The sequence below is a fragment of the Ctenocephalides felis genome, unplaced genomic scaffold, assembly GCF_003426905.1.
Source record: "Ctenocephalides felis isolate EL2017-DRISC unplaced genomic scaffold, ASM342690v1 CF-g0.4_SCAFFOLD_00845, whole genome shotgun sequence".
NCBI classification, from domain to species: domain Eukaryota; kingdom Metazoa; phylum Arthropoda; class Insecta; order Siphonaptera; family Pulicidae; genus Ctenocephalides; species Ctenocephalides felis.
The window spans coordinates 89,100,863-89,121,392 of record NW_020536999.1 but is presented as its reverse complement, the minus strand read 5'-3'; the positions used below and the strand labels follow the sequence as shown (position 1 = coordinate 89,121,392).

The following is a 20,530-nucleotide window of genomic DNA, read 5'->3' as shown; positions in this document are numbered from 1 at the left end:
TAAAAAAATATTGTTGGTCCACTTCACATTTGAATATAGAAGCTCCTTACGCAAAACAATCCTGATGTGGCTATATCAATGCCAAAAAAAATTGGAGAACAAATTTATTCCAATTGCTATTTATATTTCACCAAATGCAGCCATGAGGGATGTTCAATTATTTATTGCAACATTTTTATCATCACTATCCACTGTACGTCCACAAACTCTGTTCACAAATCCTAACTGGTGAAGAAATAGATTACTGTAAGAATCCAGTAATTTCTGCAGGAGATTCTAATATAAATTTCTCAATATCAGAAGCTGAAACCTGATCAACTTGTCTTAAGGACAAATTTGGTTAGAAAATGATAAATGGAATTGCTATCTATATTTCACCAAATGCAGCCATGAGGGATGTTAAATGATTAGTTTTACATTTTTATTACCACTATCCACTGTACGTCCAAAAACTCTGTTCACCAATCGTAACTGGTGAAGAAATAGATTATTGTGAAAATCCAGTAATTTCTACAGGAGATTCTAATACGAATTTCTCGATATCAGAAGCTGAAACCTGATCAACTTGTCTTAAGGACAAATTTGGTTAGGGAATGACAATGGAAAAGAATGATCCAACAACCAAACAAATGCATGCTACCATTAATGCGGTATGATAGAACTCAAACATTTGGTATCTTACCTTGATCTAACTTTAATCATCATAATCCAATTGGAAATGTTATAGATTTGAATAGATCTTGACTCTTAAAAGATGCGATCAGTTGTAAATTGTAAATAGCAATGTTAATAAAGGTAATAGGTCTTATAACTTCTACAATGCTAAGAGACTCCTAATCAATTATATAATTTCCATTCTATTCAATGACCTCCTTTTGCCATCAATTTTTCTTTGAGCTGAACAATTTCTCGCTCTTATCAGCATAAATCCTGGTTCTAAGCAGCAAAAAACTGAACCAAGTGCAAGTGAAGGTGGTCATTTGTCATTTGTGACAGTTTCACCATTCTGCAAACTCCGAAATAAATAGTGATCAGATGTGCCAGATCAGTAATGCACCATTGCCAGACAATCTGCATTAATTGTTTCTATTTAGTAATTTCCCACAAGTTTCCAAAGTTGTACACCTTTTAAACTTGACAATTCTGGCTGATTTTTTATTATTGTGCTATTCAGTTTGTTCAATGACCTCCTTTTGTCATCTATTTTTCTTTGATCTGCACAATTTCTCACTCTTATCAGTATAAATCCTGGTTCTAAGCAGCAAAAAACTGAACCAAGTAAGTGTGTAAAGTTGGTCGTTATTTGTGTCAGTTTCACCATTCTGCAATCTACGAAATAAATAGAGATCAGATGTTGTCAGACCAGGATTGCATGGGAGATGGGGCATCATAGCCTAGCTGCAATAAGTTTCTGGTTCATTTTTTTACTGCTTTGCCCAGTAAACATTATAATTGATCTTTTGGTGGTCGTCATTTATGACAGTTTTACCATTCTGCAAACTCCGAAATAGATAGTGGTCAGATGTTGCCAGACCAGGAATGCATGGACGACTGGAAATAATTGCCAGACAACTGCCTCAATTTCCCACGAGTTGCCAAAGTTGTACACCTTTTAGATGTGACAATTCTGGTTAATTTTTTAACAGATTTATCCAGCAAACATTATAATTGATCTTTTGGTGGTCGTCATTTATGACAATTTCACCATTCCGGAAACTCCAAAATAAATCCTGATCAGATGTTGCCAGACCAGGAATGCATAAAAGGAGGAGCAGAGAATCATTACCAAGCTGCAATAATTTTCCAGGAGTTGCCAAAATTGTACACCTTTTAAACTTGACAATTCTGGCTGATTTTTTTACTGCTTTATCCAGTAAACATTATAATTGATCTTTTGGTGATCGTCATTTCTGACAGTTTCACCATTAAGCAAACTCCAAAATAGATGGTGATCAGATGTTACCAGACCAGGAATGCATGGGGGCGGGACATCATTGCCAGACAGCTGCAATAATTTTCCACGAGTTGCCAAAGTTATTTACCTTTTAAATTTGACAATTCTGGCTGATTTTTTTACTACTTTATCCAGTAAATATTATAATTGATCTTTTGGTTAATTGAAAGCAGGTTGAAAAAGATGCAATACCTTTATAATCTCATCAAACTGAGAAAATGATCTTTGTTACTATACAGGAACCACTTTCAATCACCAGTGATGATCCTTTGATCCCTAAAGAAAGAATTGAAGAAGTTTGATTCTATTTAAAGTTGATGTACCTAACAGTTTTCTTTAAATTTTCAGTAAGGAGCCGAAGCATCAAGTTGTGTACTGGATCAAAACATTTTAAATGTTTTCTAATTGTTGTTTTAGCAAAAGTTTTGAGGCTGAATGCAGTCTCCTAGCAACCCTCTCATACAGTTATCTGAAGATCATCTTCAATTAAGACTTTGATTTGGTCATCATCAACTTCAGTAGGACGACCAGAACGTTGTTCATCTTTGAAAAAAAAGATCTCCAGAACGGAATTCTTTATATCATTTCTGATATGTGCGTTCTGTTGAGCAAGAAACACCATAAACTTTATTTCTTTTTCTTTATCTTTCCACTATGTAAATAAACAACTACCCGGATGCCTAAATGACCAGAATATTCGTTTCTGCAATCTATTTAAAATTAACTTACCACAACTAATAGTTTTCATAAAAATACGCAATACTTCTACTGAAGTTACATAAATGCTGATCAATATCCCGTGACAAATGGAAAAAAAACATATCTAACATAAAGTTATACAAAAAATATTTCAACACTCACGATTAACTTCTTGGCTGTGAACCCAATATTTTATATTATATCAAATATATAAAACAATTTTTTCTTAAAATGTCTATTGTACTTACCATTGAGACGTAGAGATTAGCCCTGCACACATCGCACTCCTTGTCTTTCAGTTCTTTCACTTGAACACTATGTTCACTTTTATCACAATCACCAGCACTATCCAAAACCATCATTGACTATTTTCAAAAACTGTTCACGTTCACCACTCTCTCGTCCCACGAGCTCCTGCAGAGGCTCCAGGATCGATTTCAAGACAACGTCTTGAGCTCTTGCATCCGAAGCAATGCTCACCAGGAGTTGGTCAAGGGAGAACATTGTTGGTTCGCGACTTTCTTGGATATCCTAAGGGAAAAAATAGTTAGGGATCTGATTAGGGCGCCCTGAATTATTAATGGTTTACCTTGAAATCCTGCTGAGCCCCTTCAAGCCAGTCCGTGGTAGCGTAATAGACGCTTTCGGAGACGGCGTATCCTGTGCAGAGACTCGAAGTGTAAGCCCTAGGGCACACGAGGACAAATTCACCAGGACGTTGGACGGTTCTCGAAAGAGGAACGTTTCGAGACAACAGTTCACCTATGCCCAAAAAATTAAGTATAAAAATACAATTATTAGTATCAAAATGTTTAAAAAAACGCCATCGCCTGTATCAAATGTGTATAAATCCATTTGTTTTGTTTTTGGATAAAATAGAAAATGTCAATAAAAAAAAAGATGGAACAAATTGTGAGTTCAAAATAGAAGTATCCAGAAATATTAATCGTAGTCATTTGAGGACGTCCATTGATCAAGTGATGTTTACAAGGCGGGTTATCAAGTGAAGTATCAAGTGTATTTATTTTTTACCTCTATCCAACATTTTTTAATCAAAAATCCAAAAATTTGACATTTAATTTAGGTACAAGATATGTGGGGAAAGGGAATAATTTATAATATCATCAAGTATCACCAATGAAGATGGAGATGTCCAAAAATCCTTAAAAGCGATCACGTCATTAATGGTTGTCACCTTTGTGCATGTACTGATTACATCTATAATTTTTAACCAATGGATTAATAAAATGACTTCTAAATAGTAGAAGGTATGCTTATCAGAAAAAACAATATGGTCAACATTGGGAATGTCATGAATGTATGCAATTTAACGTTTAACAAAGTACCACAAGGTGCGGTCCTAGGACCTTACTCGTTTTACCTTGAGAATTCTATAAGTGAAATATATAAATTAGCTAATGGTGTACTAAAGTTAGGACAAAGAAAATGAACTTAGAGAAAAGGAGGCGTCCAATAATCACCTGTACAATTTTTAAGGGCTTTTGGTTGTAATTAATGGATGCCCCCTTTGAGCATTTACTGATTATATCTACTATAATTTTTTAACCAATTATCTGTTTCTTCCACACTACATTACAATTCTGATGACTTCTAAAAAGTGGAAGATATGCTTGTTAGCATGATATGAAGAATTTCTTGTCAGAAAGAAATAGGGTCAACGTTGGGGATGCCACAAGTATCCTAAGGTCCTAGGACACTTGTTATACGTTGTGTATACAACCAAGCTAAAATAGACAAACCAAAATAAAACCATATATAAATTAACGCATGGCGTACCGCAAAGTTCGGTCTTAGGATCCCTATTATACCTTGCATATACGACTAACTTGTACAAGATAAACTTAAAGGAAAGAAAGCGTCCATTAATCACATGTTCAATTTTTAAGGATTTTGGGCTACTCACTCCCCTTGGTGATATCTAGTGACATTTAAAATTACTACCCCTCCCTAGCCCAACATTACATTTATTTATAGTACCAAGAAATAATGGTAAAATTATTGTTTGTTTTTGTTTTTTATGAACTCAGGTAAATAATAAATACACATAACATCTTAACTAGACCTCCACGACCCTTTTTAAGTCTCACGTGATTGATGGACTGCTCCAAAACAGTAAGAACGAAGGCTTGTATCACCCACAAGTAAAGCATACAATTCAGTGTGTGGAGTACCACAAGACTCAATCCGAAGTCCTGACATTACTATTTCTATTACATTCTACTAACTGTATGCATGATTAATCAAACAAATGAACACAATGAAATAAGTACATGGATATATTATAAACACGATGAAAATGGTAACATGATCATATTATACCCCCTAAACAATTTTACATTGCTGTTAGATTGCATATATAAGAATGATTGTCTGACTGATAAATACAAAAAATATATAATAGAAATAAATTTGTTAAAACATTTCACTAACATTACCTGGTGGTATCATTGCAGAATCTGATGGCAGCCAAATTGTCTGTGGAAGTACTGATTGTGGTGCCAAAACCGTTAAGGCATCCCGGAAGGCATCTGATGCCCTATCTGGTATTCCATACCTAAAAGATAACAAAAATACACAAACTATAACAAAAATAGTAACAAATTGATAATTTTCTAAATAAAACTAGGTAGAAGTAGCATTTTGGCTTAAGGCAATGCATTAGAGATTGGATAAATATTAATTTGATTCGTAAAAAATCTAAAGGACAAGCATGTCTACTTGTTAACCTTTTAACCTGTCTACTTGGCTACTCAAATTAATATTTAATAAATATTAATTTGATTCGTAAAAAATCTAAAGGTCTACTTGTCTACCTGTTTACCTTTTAACCTGTCTACTTGTCTATCTGTTACCCTGTCTACCCGTTTATGTATCTACCTATCAACTTGTCTAACTGCGTACCTGCCTATCTGTCTAGCTGCCTACCTGTTTACCAATAATTCTGCTGCTAGACAAAAGATGTATCCGCACATATATACATACATACATACAACACACACATACAACCATTTTATAAAGAATGCGATCCGCAGTTTTTCCAAGGTATACCAATATATTCAGAAGGTTTGAAACGTAAAAATATATAATATATAACTTTTATAATTAAATAATAATGTTACCATATTTTATTTGCCCCAGTGTGAAGATATTCGATCCAAGGTAATCCATGAGGATCCCGATACCAGCAACATGCACTAAATAACATTCCAACATGAAGAGTTGGCACAGTCAAACCTTAAAGAAATGAAAAATACTATTTTGATACATATTATTGTATTTTATGGACAGATTCTGCCGCATAACAGACCAATGTTATGGCAAGGCTATGTTATGAAGAACTTTCCATACAAAATCATTATAAACAGTTTCTAACTATTGACAAAAGCCATGTAGTTGCTGTGCAGTCAGGCGTTTTTCTCAGCTTGTCAGATAAAAACCCTACAATATAAACCACACAAATGTCAAAAAAAAAAACAATCTTAGATAACATGGTCTTTCTGACCCAGCTTCATAAGATAACATACAAGTGACGTTGCAGTAGATGTGTAAAACTGACTGGATGCATAGCAAATACATGTCTTTTTGACTGTATTCAGTATAATTCAGTAGCATAATGCATGCAAGTTGAAGCATAACATTGCCTTGCCATAACATTGGTCTGTTTTGCAGCAGAATCGGCCCATTAAGGTCTAAATCGAATTAATTTTATAACTTACCCATAACTGGTCCCAAAGATCTCAACACTGATCCATTGTTATTTGTTAAAACCTGTCAAATATCATTAACAGTTAATTTACCAGATCAACAACAGGATTTTCTATATTTGTTCATCTATATTTTACCTTAAGGTTCCACGGATGTCTAGCAACAGGACTACTCTTGACAGGAAATCCATAACCAAAGCCTGATGAGTCAATCGAGCCAACATGCACACATATATGTTTATCTCTTCGAGACACATGCTCCCAATATTGTTTCTCAACCTGCAAAAAAAAAAAACATATGCACATATCTCTCCATTAGCTAAAAATGTCTTCATAGACCTGTATTACATGGAAAAAAGGAGGGTAAATGGCATTTAGAAGAAAATAATGATTAATCAATTAATAATAAAAGAGAAGTAAGAATAGCATTCTAGATCATCCCCCCATGAAGTACTGCCTGACGGCGGTTTCCGTGGAAACAAATGAAAAACAGAGATTTTTGACAGTATTATTAGTAGCGACTCCGACATAAGCAGCCAAAACATGTAGACCTGACATTTTTTTGGCTATACACCATTAACACGTTGACTGCAAAGGTCTTTGGACCTATATTGTTTTTCTATTCTGAAACGTTCTGTTTAAAAAATAGTTTCATTTAAACAGCAATTCAGTGGCGGTGGCGAAAAAAGTTATATGGTTCCATTTTCCATCCATAGAAATTACTAAATAGTTGGTTCTATTATACGAATAAATTGAGAGTAGATTTAAAGTAAATGTGGCACTTCCGACTGCCGCACCAGGAAGTACGGATTGGATGATTTCGACCGAAATGTGGCACTTCCTACTGCCATACCAGGAAGTACGGATTGGATGATGTCGACGCCCGCAATCAACGTATTATCTATAAATCAACTTACCTCGCTGGGTTCAGGTGCCCCATTCTTAAACCATACAGACATGGTGTTCCTTGCAATCCTGAAGAACTGACTCAGAGCCATATTTCGTCCCTTCAAAGTACACTCCCTTAAATCCCTATCAGTCTCAGAATCGAAGTCATCAATACTGTTGTTGCTCTCGGTATCGGTGTCCCTTTCCTTGTCAGGCTGGTTATCAGACTCGTACTGCTTGTAGTGTTGATTCTTTTCGTGTTGTTTTTGGCGATATAGGGTCTCCTTTCGAGTCCACTCCTGTTTCACTTCGGATAAGAGCTTCTGTCTCTCCACTGGGGGAAAAAGAAAAGTAAGGAACTGATTAAGGTACACCAAGGTTTTATTTTAGAAGGTGATGGGCCTGAAAACTGATGTAAAATTTGTTCCAATAGAATTGATATTTCTAGGTGTCAAGAATAATCAGATAAGTCTTAAAATCTATCTGGTTTCTTTCTTAATCAAATTAGCATGATTGTTCTTAGAGCAAAAGTCAATTAGATACATTGAAGTTATGACACCTACTTAACTTTTTTCTTATAATTCATATAAATTTGGGAAATTGTGTATTAGCAAGCTGGTCTGGTCTGAAATTGTGTATTAGCATGTCTGGTAATAGGTCTATATATCAAATAAATAAATAAAACGTCCAATATTCACCTGGTGACAGCGTGTCGTAGGGTAGTAAGTATTTACAATAAATATCATCCAGCTTGGTGACCCTGTCCTGTGCTGATTTGGGTATGCACATCTCTTCAGCAACCCTATGCCACTTCTTTTTTTCGATCACCTTCAAAAGAAAAAAACTAGGTGTAAGTGGAATTTTGCCTTAAGGTAATTTGCATAAACTTTCCAGAATAAGTAAATAATCAATTAGATCAATAAAATTCGATTTTTATATGATCTGCTAGTCAAACTATCTATTTGTTTAACTATCTAAGTGTTTAGCACTCTATCTGTCCACCTGTTTACCTGTCTAATAGAATACTAGTACCTGTCCATATATCTGCCTACCTGTCTACCTATCTATCTATTAGTTTACCTGCCTTGGTCTATCTTTCTGTCTGTTTACCTATTCACTTGCATACCTGTCTACATGTCTACTTATATACCACCAATACCTATCTGCCTACATGTCAACATGTCTGCCAATAATTCTATTTGTATTTAATATAATAATATTCATAAGAAATGATCAATTTTTATCATTGAATGATAGTTTTTTGAACTCGTTGATTAATTGATAAATAACAGATTTAATCAATAAGAATTAGATTTGTATATCTGCCGGTCTAAACTATCACTTCATCAGCTGTTTACCTGTCTACCCGGCATATCCGTATACTGGTACCTATATATTTGCCCACCTATAGATGTTTCTTTAAGTTTACCTAGCTATCTGCCTATCTTTCTGTCTGTTTACCTTATAACTTGTGTACCTGTCTACCTGTCTACCTGTCGACTTGCATACCTCCAATGCTTATCTTCCTACATGTCAACATGTCTACTAATAATTACATTTGTATTTTATATCATAATAATGATATGTAATGATCAATTTCGATCAACAAATGGTAGTTTTTTGAACTTTTTTTCTCATCTCCAAAACTGCTGTACTTGCTTTGGGAAAAATGTAATCAATTCTTTATTCTGCCAATACAAGTAAAATGTCTTGGTTGATCTGTGCTCACAAAATCATTGACAAAAGATTGTATCCATACACACATACATATTGTACGCATAAACATACACATCCATCCATCAATTTTTTCTAAGGTATGGCAAACTGTTCAGAAGTCTTTAAAATGGTGTCCAAAATTCTTCATTTTCGATTTTTTTGCAATGACTATAACATTACCTGAAGTTATTAAATATAGAGTTAAAAAATTAACAAATATTTTACCTCTTTGAGTCCTCCAAGATCCTGAACAGTATGATAAAGTCTTGGTAGATCGATTTCCATTCCTCCAATCTAATAAAAAAAAAATTTAATTAATATGCTCGAGTATAGGCAAACTTATAAATAAAAACAAATAAATAAAATAATAACTTCATTATAGGCAATGATATGTAATAAATAAATGCACAAGGAAAGTAGTTAATTTGGCGCACAAAACATCTAAAATATATTGAGAACTTTTTTTTTTTTTGTAATAATTTATTTTTGTTAATCAAGACTTTAATATATTAAGAACTGACATAGATTATCTACTAAAAATATTCTGTTACTTACAAAAGGTGCATGTGTCAACGTGATGCTCTGAGTTTCCAAATACTTCTTTATCGCCAATAATTCTTGAACAGAAGGTCCAAATCTGCACAAAATATTTAATAACATTATAAATACTACATCAGGTGTGTAGATTTCCACATATGTCCTTTATCTTACCTGTACATCATCCGATTAACATACTGGTTGTAAGCAGTGAACCTCATATCATCAGCCACCTTACAATCAGGTTTAAAAGAAGCAGGAGGCACAATTCTGCACAGTCCAAACTTCGAAGCAATCGGCGTGATCTGTTCAATAAATGCTATAGGATCCATAAACTGTTTCTCTGAAGGGTAAAACGTGGGAGCATCCAATATCTCACCACTGTTCACCTCTTTGGGTTCAACCTTCTTAATATCAGAACCAGGTGACACAACTCGGCGATTGATTTTAAAATCAGGTTTCTTGTCGTTCAAGTGCTTCTGGGCGTCCATTTCTTTGAGATAGGACTTGAATTGAGAGCCCTGGTTAGAGGTGAGATTTGGTGATGTATTGACAGTCTTGGGTATGTGTTTTTCATCCCTGGATAGTGGTTGTACGGTTCCAACAGGTGGAGGGTTTGATCTTCTGCTTTTGGGTAAGTCAATGGTCTTCTTGGCCATTATTAGGGAGTCTTCGCTTGGTGATAGGGCTGTCAGAGTTTCGTGGGATGTTGTTGCTAGTTGAGTTTGGTTGTTGGTGGACATTTGGGCTTTGGTTACTAGTTTGGCACGCATTATCACGCGCTGGTTGGGGCCGTCTGGACCTTCGGTGCCTAATTTGACGGCAACTCCTGTTGGAAAAAAACAACAAAATAATAATTTAACTAGATTCAAGGTCCAAAAATTCCTCATTGAAAACACAATGGTTAACATTACCAAAATCAATCATCATGATCTACAACTGATCTCTTTCAAACAGTTTTTTTAAAGCATCTTTTTAAGATTTTCGGCCTAAATATCGGTTGACGAGGATTTTACATTTATGTAGTTAATTATAAAGAAACCTTTCGGCTGATCGTCGCGTAAAACTAATCGACACAATTATTTATCGAGTTTCCCCAAATGGTTTTTGAATTTCTTAAATCGGTGCAGCCGTTTTTAGGAAAACGTCGACGAAAAGACAAATTTTATCCGACACGTACCTTTTCCAAATTCGATGGCAAACGATTTAGATTGCATTTAGATTTGAAGCATAAAATTGGCAAATCGGATTTTCTAGTAAAAACTAATGTTACTAACTATTATTACGTTATCATTTATCTCTTACCTTGAATGAGATGCTCCGAGATGTTCTCCCCAGTCTTTGAGTTCTGCAAAGGTATATAAAACAGGTGCCCCTCATTAGCCAAAGCGTAGTCAGTCTGCGTAGAAATCTCCATATTCCTAAAATCAGCCAAGTTCCCTTGAGGCAAAGTGATCTTGGTTGCTTGCTGATCGCTTTGAAAATCACACTGAACAGCAATCGAAGACTTCATATTACCCAAATCTAAATCTTTAGATGTGCCAACATCCATCACGTCGACACTGGTGTCACAAGACTTAGTCTCGACGGGTTTGGTTGAAGGAAGCACTTTTGGTGGAGTAAAGATGTCGGATGTGTCAACACTTGAATTTTTACGTTGATTTTTAGTTAATTTCGGTTTGTCTTCCGGCTCTGGTTTCTTCTTCGTGTCGAGATGTAAATTTTGTCTAAAAGGAGTCGATGTAGGAGGTCCTTGATCATCAAGACAAAAGGAGTACACGCTCGTCTCGTTATCAGGAGAGAACGCTTGCTTGTTCTTCGTCGACATATTTTTATTCGGAGTTATCTTTAACGTGTTACGTTTTTGATGAAATATCAACTTCCGCTCGTTTTTACCTTTCTCATCATCTTTTACCGCCGGTTTTTCAAAAAACTCCTTGTTTTTGATCTCGACAGTCTCCTTGAACTTCTTTATATCCAGTTCCGACATCGCCAAGTCGTCTTCCATTGGCTCGGGCTCCAGACAACTCTCGTTCAACCACTTCTCAATCTCCTCACTGGACATGTTGACTTTCCTCTTGTTGCGTTGGAGGTCAATTTTCGTGTCCACGTCACGGCTGGTTGCTGGTTTTTGGTACAACTTGTTATACAAAGGGTTTTTTAAGTCTTCGTTTTCATTCTGGGGTCGTTTGGCAATTCCAAAAACTTTTTGGGACTCCTCAAAACTCGGTACAGGATTAGTGCTGAATCCTTCGGATGCTTTGATGGTAGATTCAGCTTTCTTGCGAGCTTCCATGCACTTTTTCATTGTGGATATCTTTTTTAAGGCGTCACTGATATCAACTTGATCTTTTTTAGAACTTAAGACTGTTTCATTGTCAGATTTGCTTTTCGTGCTGATCTTTAAAGCTAAAGGCTCTTCATCGGATTCGCTAAAACTTTTCTCCACTTTTTTAGTTGTTTTTTTCGGAAACGACTTTTTTTGTTGCACCTTTTTTTTGGAGCCAACTTTTCTCTTCGTTTTTTCTTCACCTTTACTATCACTCAATCCAGTACTTTTATCCGATCTCAAATTACAACGTCTAGAACTTTTATCTATGTTGACACTATTCAACTCATACAAAGACATCTGTCCTTCAGATTCACTTGGAGTCTCGCTATTGGAATAATAATCAGTCTTGACCTCGTTTACAACCTTTTTCTCGGTCTTGATTTCCACAACACTCGGTTTAATGGTACTGCTATCACTGTAAGTACTTTTGCCACTTTTAGCGCTCTTACCACTTTTTCCAGTTTTGACATTCTGCGCTTTCAATTCATTCTCCATCTGCTCAGTTTTCCTAACGTTTGGAAGCTCTGGAAAGCTATCTAGGGAAGAGTTGTCTTCATCGAAGTTGTGGGATGTGTTCAGTCTTTGTCCAAGCAGTTCCATGTACAAAGTAGCGGCTTCTTTTGTTTTGCGGCTCGGTCTGGGGGTACGATTGCCTTTGGAGACATCAGAATCAGACACGTTTGATGAATCTAGAGCCTTGGATTTGGAGATTATTTTTTTGGTCAAGATTTTTGATTCGTCTTTAGATAAAGATTTCTTGGTGAATGCTGTATGGTTCTTAACTGGTTTTACATCATCAGGGATTGATTTGTCAAGTTCTTTTTCAACTTTTGGTTTCTTATCCAATGCTTTACTTAGTTTTTCGTCTTTGGGTTTATCAACAGTCTTTGTTGCATCTTTAGTGATTTTTACACTTTTATCCAATACCTTTTCTACAGGTTCATTTGATTTATCATCCTTACTTTTGGCGGCATCTAAACTTCTCTTGGCTTGCTTCTTGGCTTCATTTTTGGCTTTCTGCCGCTTCTTGGAGACTTTGAGTAAAGGCTCATCATCATCAGAAGAAAATTCTGATACTTCTGATTTCTTGACAACTGATTTATCATCTTTAACTGAACTTGCTTTATCCACGTCCGCTGTATTTGATTTCCTGGTACTAGGCTTGATTTTATCTTTCGATTCAGCATCTTTAACTAATTTAACAACCAACTTCTTGGGTTCTTTAACAACCTCTTTAACACTCTCAGTTACTTTACCTTTATCCTCTTTGACGTCCTCCCGCGCTCGTCTTCTAGCCACCAATTTCTTTTCAATCTGTTTTCTGACTGGTAAACTACGAGCAATTTTTTTTATCACCCTGCCCCCTCCAGTCGCCGAACTCCTCAAGCACATTCGTCTTTTTGCCAAAATTTTACTTTGTACCAAATTCTTAGGTTTCATGGCAGTCGCTTTACTTTGTAACAGTTTTGTTGGTTTAGTTTTTATTGGAGGTAAATTTGCTGGTTTTTTGACAATGGATTTAGATTTAAGATTGGTGGATGCCTGCGACGGCTTTTCGGTGATCCGTTTGGTTGCGCGTACTTTGGTCACTGGGACACATGACCTAGTTTGAACCTAGAATAATGGAAATCTAAATAAAACACTAACCGTCGGACATTTCCGAAAAAAATGGTGGAAAGATGTAATATTTTTTGGAAGTTTTATGGTAAAATATCTGGAATTACATTTGGTTCAAAGCTAACCGTGATCAATTTGGACATACGGTATTCAACTATGGAGACCAGCTTCTAAATCAAACGTGTTAAAAATCCAAAGATGCTAAAATGAATTACTTAAAGAAATTTTGAATGTCCCAAAGTACATTCCAAAATGGTTAACATCTAAAGACGACGACATGAACACAGTAAACGATGAAATATGAACACATTCCAACAATTACAAAAGCCGCCTCGAGGATCATCAAAACTCACAGGACAAGATTGAAAAGGAAATGCATGTTACATTAACATATGACAATTTAAAAAAATTTCTGACAATGGTCAGACAATTTAGTATTTTGAAAGCCATTTTTTTAATCCTACAGTTTTACTTATTGTCTATTTCAGGACAGATGTAAAAATTACTAAGTAACAAGACTTTTTTTAGGACCTTACTACCCCCAGATATGCATTTAAATAACATAAATCAAATACTTCAACATACCGAGTGGTCGCTGATCTTACTGAAAGCAACAGCCCTCAACTTAGCCATCTTCTGCTCCTGATACTTCTTCCTCAGCGCCTGCACCGTCACCCTGTGCTGTCTGGTCTTATCCATCTTGATCTGATTAGCATCCCTGACATCCTTACCAACACTTTTAACACTCTCATTACTCTTCCTGCCCCTAACTTTCCTTGATCCAACACCACTCTTCTCAGGAAACACAGAAGCCCTCTTCCTGACACCAAATGGTATAAAATTAACTGGTGGTGGTGTAGACTTAGGAGTTTCACCTCCTCCTGTGTTATTAGAACTCGTAGAAGCATTGTTATTGTTGTTGTTAACACTTGTTTCTTGATTGGGGTTTATCTCAGAACTTCCATGAGGATAATTAAGGAAGTCTAGATTAGAAGGAAGCATTGGAGTGCCTCGAAAACATAGGAATGTAAGGAAGTCTTCAGTCTTTGGTCTGTTTTGGGAAGATGATTCATCTTGGAGTTGGAAGTTTCTTGTTGATTGAGACTGCTGGGGTTTGGAAGGCTCCTCTCGGGGTGGTTGGACCAGTGGGAGAATTATTGGGGGGCACAGGGCTCCTTGGGCAAATTTTCTTTGAGCGTGGACCTTAACTCTGAAATATAAAACATGATTGATTTAGGTAAATAATTTTATGACAAGTTGGTGTTAAATTGTGCGTTTATTGTCTCTTGTAACTCTTAAACTAAAATAAACGATATGAATGAATATGAGAGTTTTCACAAGTCATATATAATTTTAACTCTTTGAATGAAAAGGTTTATAAAAGAAAATATTTGCACATACGAACATTTAAGATTAATTTAAAATGTTGTATAGTATTAATCATTTAAGGTACAATCAATTCTATTATTTTAATTTAACACTAATTTAATGCACAATGATTTATTCTATTATTTTACAACAACAATTTAAAAATGTTAAAAAAAGTTTTAAAATTTTATCTCATCTAATTTTAATGAAAATTATGTTTAGTAACAAATGTTTTCACAAACTATGCACCATTCTGACTACATCGAACAAAAAAACATATTCAACAACATAATTTCACAAACAACCATATGATATAATTAATTAAAACGTTATATAATATATATAATTTAATGTGTAATAACATTAATTTGAACTTTAAACAATATTGTTACTTTTATATCACTATCCAATTAATATTTCAAATAAGTTTTTACAATTATAAGTTACAAAACAGAAGCCTTTTAAGCTATAAGGCTCTAACTTGAACAAAAAATATTTAACTATTTGGAATGAGCTTACTTATCTCAACAAAAGTAAGTAAATAAAAAAAAGTATGTACAAATATGCAATGTAATTAACGTAAACTTTATGCTTAATCATAAATATCAGTTTTGTCTTCAAAATATGTTTCCAAAACAGAAGTCTTTACAAGTCGAGTAATATCCTCAAATGTCCTGAACAAACAAATGAATATAAACATTCATTTCAGTCATTTTTTCTTAAACAAATGTGAAATAACACTAATTTGAGCCCATAACAAAGTTAAATTGGAATAAATATCCATTTGTTACTTAAATAGGATTTTGCAATAAAAATGTTGCAAAATAGAAGTCTTATATAAAGATTCAACTGATTTGAACGAAAAATGTACAAACATATTCAACAAGTTTACTTATTTAAACAAAAAAAGCAACAAATACAAAATTTGTATGTACAAATATGCATTATAATTCGTTTAAACTTGATGCCAAATATAAATATCAGTTTTGTCTTCAAGATATATGTTCCAAAACAGAAGTCTTCACAAGTCGAGTAATGTTCTCGAGTGTCCTGGACAAACAAATAGATAAATACAATCATTTTTTCTTAAACAAATGAGAAATAACATTAATTTGCCTACAACATTGTTAAATTGATACAAATATCTATTTACTATTTAAATAAGATTTTGCAAACAAAAGTTCTGCAGTAAAAATGTTGCAAAATAGAAGCCTTATAAGGATTCGATTGGAACAAAAAATGTACAAAATTATGCAACAAGTTTACTTATTTAAACAAAGAAAAGCAAATAATATAAACTAGTATGTACAAATATGCAATATAATTAATTTAAACTTTATACCTAATCATAAATATTTGTTTTATCTTTAAACTATGTTAAAAAACAGAAGTCTTTACAAGTCGAGTAATGTTCTAAAGTGTCCTGGACAAACAAATGGATAATAACAACAATTTTGTTGCACAAATTAGTGATTACATCATTTACTTGATATTAATATCAATTTCATATTTAAAATATCTTTGAAAAAACTGCTGCAAAACAGAATTTTGTATCTACAAACATACAAAATAATAATTAATATTTTTTTATATAATATAAAATATCAGTTTTATCTTCAATATATGTTCCAAAACAGAAGTCTATACAAGTCGAGCAATGTTCTTGAGTGTCCTGGACAAACAAATGGATAAAAACACACATTTTTTTGAAGAAATGAGTTAATGCATTAATGTGTACTTTAAACTAGCATCATTAACTTGATATAAATATCTATTTAAGTTTATCCTTAAAATAATAGATAGATATTTAAAATTCGAGCAATGGTCTTGAGTGTCCTGGACAAACAAATGGATAAAAACAAACATTTTTTTAACAAATGAGTTATTACATTAATTTGTGCTTTAAACTGCATCATTGTCTTGTTATAAATATATATTTAAGTTTATCTTTAAAATAATAAATAGAGACTTAAAATATGTGTACTTAAAACTACATCATTAACTTAATACAAATATCTATCTAAGTTTATCTTTGAAATAATAAATAGATATTTAAAATATGTTCCAAAACAGAAGTCTTTAAAAGTCGAGCAATGGTCTTGAGTGTCCTGGACAAACAAATGGATAAAAACACACATTTTTTTGAACAAATGAGTGATTACATTAATTTGCACTTTAAACTAGCATCATTAACTTATTATAAATATCCATTTAATGTTTAAAATATGTTTTACAACAAAACTGTTGCAAAACAGAAGCCCTACAAAAGGCTTCTATTTGATTGCCTGATTTAAACAAAAAATATACTGAATTTAGTTTTCCTTTGATGAATAATAATATTGCATATTAAATACAACATAAATAACTCGTTGCCACAATGAGTTTAATACAAAATATTAAATAATTTTGCAAATTTATGCAAACAAATTTGGTACAAAAATGGCGTGTGAATAAACAATGGAAAACAAAATTAAATTTTGCAAATATATTACCCTTAAGCCTAAAATGTAATAATATACCACCATTAAGCATAAAATCCATTACAATTACAAATAATCATTTATCTATTTACCTTTTAGTTATTTCTGGCGAAATGTCAATTCTGTTAGCGTCTTTACGCTTTCTTTTGTTCGGCACGACCATTTCGAAATATTCTCGTCGTGCTTTTTAACGCAAATTTAACACTTCACATATTTAATTAACTATTTAATTGTCACATCGTTCAGAATTATTAATTTAGCACTAAAACTATTATTTTTATTAATCTAAAATCGGCATCTGACACAAGAGTACACAAAAGCATCCATCTTTATTTTTCATCCCTTGAGTTTTGCTAAGTTTTGCAAACTGTGGGGAAAATTGCGATACAAATTTATGGCGGAAAATGGTAATAAATAGTAATGATAAGGGATGGTATTATTAATAATCGAAATAATAATTTTTTTATAATAATGAGGTGTTATTTATAACAGTTTTTAGGTTTTTATGTTAGTTTTTGCAAGTTGAGTCATAACGTCTTTGTGAGAACTTTTGACAGTTTTGACATCTATGGATTGAAGTTAGACGCAAAAGTAACTGTCAAAAAAGGCGCTGAATTTCAAATCGATATTTTCAAAATTATGTACTACTTTATATTTAATAAAACTACACAAACAAATAAAAACGTATAATTTATTATTTATGTTAATTTTTACATCCACATTAATGCAAATATTAATTCAATATTAAAAACATAAAAATATTATATTATGATTTAATCAAATATTGCAATAATAATAGTGATTTATATGTGTAAAGAATTAAATTATTACTTTATAAATATAATATTTATATTAAATACTTTATATTTTTATTTCATATTAAATCATCATACTACGGATAATAAATTAATAAATTAAAATAATAAGTTAATAAAACTACACAAACAAATAAAAACTTATAATTCATTATTTATGTTAATTTTTACATCTACATTAATGCAAATATTAATTCAATATTAAAAACATAAAAATATTATATTATGATTTAATCAAATATTGCAATAATAATAGTGATTTATATGTATAAAGAATTAAATTATTACTTTATAAATATAATATTTATATTAAATACTTTATATTTTTATTTTATATCAAATCATCATACTACGGATATCATTTTAATGTAAATTCTATCCTTTGTAGTCTACGACCATTCTAGGACTTTTCGAAATTAATTTAAAATTTAAAACACTTTTTGTATGAATAAACTTAAAGAGTGCCCCAGAATCCATCAAAAATAGAGCATTTTATCCAATAATAATAGTGATTTATATGTATGAAAAATTAAATTATTACTTTATAAATATAATATTTATATTAAATACTTTATATTTTTGTTTTATATTAAATCATCATACTACTACGGACATCATTTTAATGTAAATTCTATCCTTTGTAGTCTAGGACCATTCTAGGACTTCTCGAAATTAATTTAAAATTTAAAACACTTTTTGTATGAATAAACTTAAAGAGTGCCCCAGAGTCCTACACAAACCTAAATAAAAACTTATAATTCTGTTTATGTTAATTTTTACATCCACATTAATGCAAATATTAAAAACAAAAATATTATATTATAATTTAATCAAATATTTCAATAATAATAGTGAATTATATTAAATACTTTATATTTTTATTTTATATTAAATCATCATTCTACGGATATCACTTTAATGTAAATTCTATCCTTTGTAGTCTAGGACCATTCTAGGACTTTTCGAAATTAATTTAAAATTTAAAACACTTTTTGTATGAATAAACTTAAATAGTGCCCCAGAGTCCTTCAAAAATAGAGCATTTTATCCAGAGCATAGATAAATAAGTATCCAGCGATTGTGTTCAAAAGTAACCTTCTTAAATGCAATAATTTCATTTAATTTCAAACTGAATTATCTTCATATTTTCTTTCTAACCCTACCACAGTCTCTTGATCTAAATTCAGTTTAGTATCTCCTTTTCGACTATTGACGCTCTAGTCTTCTAATCTATTGATATATTATCAGCAAAGCCAGTATAATTATTTTTACAGAGTTTCAAATAGCAGAAAAAAAAAACAAACAAGATAAAAAGTTATAAATTAAAAATTACTTTATATACCCAGTAACAATATATAAAGAAAACTGAATTAATCCATACCACAAAAAAATGATTGCTTTGCACATTCTATAAATATATTATATAAACATGATTTATATGATTTAATAATATCCTTTATATTTCACATATGTTAAAAATATTATTTAATGCTAATTTAAACAAATTTTTAATAATATAATCAGATATTAATTTCAATTAATTTTAAATAAAAAATATGTTAAAAATATTATTTAATGCTAATTTAAAACAAATTTTTAATAATATAATCAGATATTAATTTCATTTAATTTTAAATAAAAAATATGTTAAAAATATTATTTAATGCTAATTTAAACAAATTTTCAATAATATAATCAGATATTGATTTCATTTAATTTTAAATAAAAATTATGTTAAAAATATTATTTAATGCTAATTTAAAACAAATTTTAAAGAATATAATCAGATATTAATTTCATTTAATTTTAAATAAAAAATATGTTAAAAATATTATTTAATGCTAATTTAAACAAATTTTTAATAATATAATCAGATATTGATTTCATTTAATTTTAAATAAAAATTATGTTAAAAATATTATTTAATGCTAATTTAAAACAAATTTTAAAGAATATAATCAGATATTAATTTCATTTAATTTTAAATAAAAAATATGTTAAAAATATTATTTAATGCTAATTTAAACAAATTTTTAATAATATAATCAGATATTAATTTCAATAATTTTAAATAAAAAATATGTTAAAAATATTATTTAATACTAATTTAAACAAATTTTTAATAATATAATCAGATATTAATATCATTTAATTTTAAATAAAAAATATGTTTAAAATATTTAATGCTAATTTAAACAAATTTTTAATAATATAATCAGATATTAATATCATTTAATTTAAACAAATTTTTAATAATATAATCACAGATATTTCATTCAATTTTAAATAAAAAATGTTGGAAATATTATTTAATGCTAATTTAAACAAATTTTCAAAATAATATAATCAGATATTAATTTCATTTAATTTAAACAAATTTTTAATAATATAATCAGATA

At 31.5% G+C, this 20,530-nt stretch overlaps 1 protein-coding gene across 1 annotated transcript in view; it reads right to left on the bottom strand.

Annotated features, from left to right (window-relative positions):
- The window catches only part of LOC113362910 (protein Jumonji-like), a 51,230-nt gene extending 33,751 nt beyond the window's left edge, over positions 1-17,479 (bottom strand). The window contains exons 1-15 of the mRNA XM_026605406.1: positions 17,409-17,479; positions 14,054-14,678; positions 10,825-13,465; positions 9,694-10,348; positions 9,538-9,619; positions 9,208-9,276; positions 7,965-8,094; positions 7,296-7,600; positions 6,517-6,657; positions 6,391-6,442; positions 5,794-5,908; positions 5,110-5,228; positions 3,243-3,415; positions 3,033-3,184; positions 2,902-2,998 (exon numbers count right to left, since the gene is read on the bottom strand). Of these exons, the coding sequence (XP_026461191.1) occupies positions 2,902-2,998; positions 3,033-3,184; positions 3,243-3,415; positions 5,110-5,228; positions 5,794-5,908; positions 6,391-6,442; positions 6,517-6,657; positions 7,296-7,600; positions 7,965-8,094; positions 9,208-9,276; positions 9,538-9,619; positions 9,694-10,348; positions 10,825-13,465; positions 14,054-14,678; positions 17,409-17,479 (5,427 nt within the window). The remainder of the gene's footprint in view (positions 1-2,901; positions 2,999-3,032; positions 3,185-3,242; positions 3,416-5,109; positions 5,229-5,793; positions 5,909-6,390; positions 6,443-6,516; positions 6,658-7,295; positions 7,601-7,964; positions 8,095-9,207; positions 9,277-9,537; positions 9,620-9,693; positions 10,349-10,824; positions 13,466-14,053; positions 14,679-17,408) is intronic.
- Positions 17,480-20,530: the final 3,051 nt, after the last annotated feature.